This window comes from Helobdella robusta (assembly GCF_000326865.2).
Source record: "Helobdella robusta unplaced genomic scaffold HELROscaffold_3, whole genome shotgun sequence".
Taxonomy (NCBI): domain Eukaryota; kingdom Metazoa; phylum Annelida; class Clitellata; order Rhynchobdellida; family Glossiphoniidae; genus Helobdella; species Helobdella robusta.
In genome coordinates, this window is record NW_008704501.1 from 4,354,025 (window position 1) to 4,357,864 (window position 3,840).

Here is a 3,840-nt window from a genome sequence, read left to right on the forward strand (position 1 = left end):
GTAAAATTTCCACACACTAACCTGCCAGAAAAAAGAATACAAAGTTTCCATGATGCGGGTGATGGCTTACAACAAAAAGGAGTGGTACCTGATCGTGCTTGGGTGCATCGGAGGAGCCATCAACGGTGGCATTCAACCTTCCTTTGCAATTCTATTTGCCAAATACCTCGGGGTTAGTGCACGCCATATAAAATTACCAAACGCGTTAACTATTGCGAAATAAGATGTTTTAATTGAATTGTTTTAATTAAACTGGTTTAATTAAACTAGGTTTTCGACTTGAGGAAAGATCCGAGTGAACGCGATAAAGGAGTTTTGATGTTCTCTTTGTTGTTTGTGGCCCTCGGTGTGGCTGCCTGCTTATCCAGATTGCTTCAAGTACGTTTAACTTGAAAATTTATGATAGTGCTATATAACAAACGCTCTTTAAATAATCAAAAGTCAAATGTTTGAATCTTTCAAGCAAGTTCTGATTTATGTATAACCAAACTGTTTTATTCTGGTTAACATTTAACGTGAACTAACTAAAATGCGGAGCACAGGTGCAAATTTGGACAAATATGTAAAGAAACTTCAAGATTTATGAAAATATAAAAATGTTAAAATTGTAATTGAAGCAAATTTAATTAATTTGACGCAATCAAAATATTTCAAAAATATTTATTTTCTAACTATTCACAGTCTACTATGTTTGCCATATCTGGAGAAATATTAACAAAACGAATGAGACGCTTGATATTCAAACACATTCTCAAACAGGTTTGTATCATTTGTTAAAATTCTCCATTTCTTCAATAACAAGATGCTCTTACTTTTATAGAACATAGAATTTTTTGACGATAACAATAACGGCGTTGGAGCCCTAACAACCAGACTGGCTACTGATGCTTCCGCTATTCAAGGAGTAAGAGAAAACGTTTATTGAAACAAATCTGTCTAATGTTGGATATTTCTTTACAGTTGTAATATTTTCTTACCAATTAAATTTTAAGGCTACAGGCGCCCAATTTGGAATGGCATTTCAAAGTTTGTCGAGTGTCGGAGTTGGAATAATTATTGGCTTCATCTACAGTTGGCAGTTGACGCTGCTCATCATAGGGTGTGCACCTTTTATTATACTGGGCGGCATGCTCCAAATGAAATTAGCGAAAGGATTTTCGGGCAAAAACAATTCAGCCCTAGAAGCTTCTGGAAAAGTAACGTTTAACATACGCATGAATTATTTTCAGAATGGTTTTTAAACTCTGATTCGATTCGTCAATAAGGTTGCTACTGAAGCCATATCGAATATAAGAACGGTTGTGTCACTAACGAAGGAAGACAAACTAAAGAATGATTATTACAACAGCCTCATCGGTCCACACAAGTGAGCCATGCATTTATTTCAAAATTATTTTAAGCGGATTTTATTTCTATCCAATTGTTTTTTATGATCATAATATTAGATTGAGTCAAGTAATGTAATGGTTTAGTAAATTTTGATAAACTGAAACTTAATAATAAAACTTGGGCATTAAAGTAAAATGTTTTGATGAATAAAATTGAAAATATCGATTGAATGAATAAATTCTTTTTAATTAGAATTAAATTTGTAGGTCGAACATGAAGAAGGCTCATATCTATGGACTGGCCTTTTCCTTCTCACAAAGTTTAATATTTTTTGCATATTCCGCAATATTCCGATTGGGTGCTTATCTCATTGAACACAAATACCTCGAATATGAGAATATGTACATGTAAGAAGTTATATTTTTTGTCATTTGTTTGTGTTATTATGACAAAATTAACCAAAATTCATTCAATTAAAATTATTTTTGCAACAAACTGGAATATATTAATATTCATCAAGCGTGTTCGGGGCAATCATATTTGGGGCAATGGCTTTAGGACAGGCGAGCCAGTTTGCTCCTGATTACGCGAAAGCGAAAGCATCAATAGGCAGAGTCTTCAAACTGCTCGACAGTCAGCCATCAATCGACATTTATTCAGAGGGAGGAGCTAAACCGGTGAGTGTTCACAGGCAGTTTGTGTTCAGGGATTTTTTCTAACACTCGAATATTTTGATTCCAAAAGACTTCGTGTCAAGGTACAGTAGAATTCAAAGAAGTGTCGTTTGCTTATCCGAACCGCAAAGCTGTAACGGTTTTGAAAAAGTTGAATTTGAGCGTCAGCAGAGGCAAAACTGTTGCGTTGGTTGGAAGTTCAGGATGTGGGAAGAGTACTTCGATACAATTGCTTGAAAGATTCTACGACGTTCTGCAGGGATCTGTGGTGAGATGTGCTGAACTACTAAAAAGAAATAATGTCTTCATTTTATTTATAATCGTTATTTTTTCAAAATCAAAAAATTTAAGTAGAATATTTTTTAAAAATTAATGTTTTAGATGCTAGACGGGGTTGATATAAGATCTCTAAATGTTATGTGGATGAGGAGTCAAATGGGTCTGGTGTCACAGGAACCCATTCTGTTCGACTGCAGCATCAGGGAAAACATCGCCTACGGAGACAACAGCAGAGAAGTGAGCATGGAGGAAATTATGCATGCTGCCAGATTAGCCAACATCGCTACGTTTGTTGAAAGTTTGCCGCAAGTAAGTTTCATCTTGGCAAACAAATGTTCGGCGTAAATTAATAATTATTTTATTGTTAACTCGCTTCTAGGGCTACGAAACAAACGTGGGAGACAAAGGAGCTCAACTGAGTGGAGGCCAGAAACAGAGGATTGCTATCGCTCGTGCATTGTTAAGAAACCCCAAGATATTGTTGCTGGATGAGGCCACCAGTGCTCTTGATACTGAGAGTGAAAAGGTTACAATTTCTTTATAACTAAGCACATTCTATGCATATTTCATCCTTCATCCAAATTTATATACTAATTAATATTGCTGAGTAATAATTATAATCGCATAAGATGTGCAAATGCAAATGCAGATTGTTCAAGAAGCTCTGGACAGAGCTCAAGAAGGAAGAACGAGTCTGGTCATCGCGCACCGTCTCTCAACCATTCAAAATGCCGACTGCATATTTGTTTTCCACAACGGTGTCGTTGCAGAACAAGGCACGCACAACGAACTCATGTCTAGCAGAGGATTTTATTACCGACTTAACGTTGCTCAGGGAAGCAGATGAATGTAATTATATGTACAGTACAACTTTTTAAAACGCAGTTTATTTTAACTTTTATTAAAGTTTTTAACATCACTGCATTTTTTAGTTCTGAATTTAACATAATACCTTGTCATGCGAAAGATGTAGAAATTTCAATTATTATCTCAACTCTATGTTTGTATGTTTCTCAAATTATGTGATATAAGTGATCTGGCTGAATATTTCTCATACGGTTTTATATTTTTTTGATATTATCATGCAAATTTATTAATTTGACAATTTGCAACTTGAATTTATAAGTTTTACTTGTATTTTTGACGAAAAGACATGACCATTTTATATGCTGTATATTATTCTTATGTATATAGTGCAATGCAACATTTTCATCTGAAAGAAATTAAATTTAGTTTTAAATATACAAATTGTAAAATTGTATTGTGAACAATTGATACTGTAAATTACATTTAAAAAGCCGCGTCTCCTCAAATTCATCGATATATTTCCCATTTATATTTTTATTGGCGAAACGTTTTTCCGTTAGTGAACGAAGACTGAAGTTTGCCGCTTATGTTGGATAAAGTTTGTTTTGTCCAATCAGCTTATTTGATGGCAACTTTGCGATCATTTCCTGTTTTGGTTTGGAATGCTCTAACCTCAGAGTTTCAGAATTTAAAGATTTAATTGGAAGTAAATAGGTTTCAGGTCCAACGGCTTGCAGTGAGTTTGCTGATG

General features: G+C 34.6%; 1 protein-coding gene across 1 annotated transcript in view; it reads left to right on the forward strand.

The window, feature by feature from the left end:
• HELRODRAFT_188615 (hypothetical protein) overlaps window positions 1–3,542 on the forward strand; it is a gene marked incomplete at its 5' end in the record, with an annotated part of 10,017 nt that extends 6,475 nt beyond the window's left edge. The window contains 12 exons of the mRNA XM_009021347.1: window positions 29–172; window positions 271–378; window positions 682–759; window positions 821–904; window positions 993–1,196; window positions 1,266–1,366; window positions 1,596–1,736; window positions 1,850–2,006; window positions 2,074–2,271; window positions 2,385–2,591; window positions 2,662–2,808; window positions 2,932–3,542. Coding sequence (XP_009019595.1) covers window positions 29–172; window positions 271–378; window positions 682–759; window positions 821–904; window positions 993–1,196; window positions 1,266–1,366; window positions 1,596–1,736; window positions 1,850–2,006; window positions 2,074–2,271; window positions 2,385–2,591; window positions 2,662–2,808; window positions 2,932–3,129 — 1,767 coding nt within the window. The 3' untranslated portion in view covers window positions 3,130–3,542. The remainder of the gene's footprint in view (window positions 1–28; window positions 173–270; window positions 379–681; window positions 760–820; window positions 905–992; window positions 1,197–1,265; window positions 1,367–1,595; window positions 1,737–1,849; window positions 2,007–2,073; window positions 2,272–2,384; window positions 2,592–2,661; window positions 2,809–2,931) is intronic.
• Window positions 3,543–3,840: the final 298 nt, after the last annotated feature.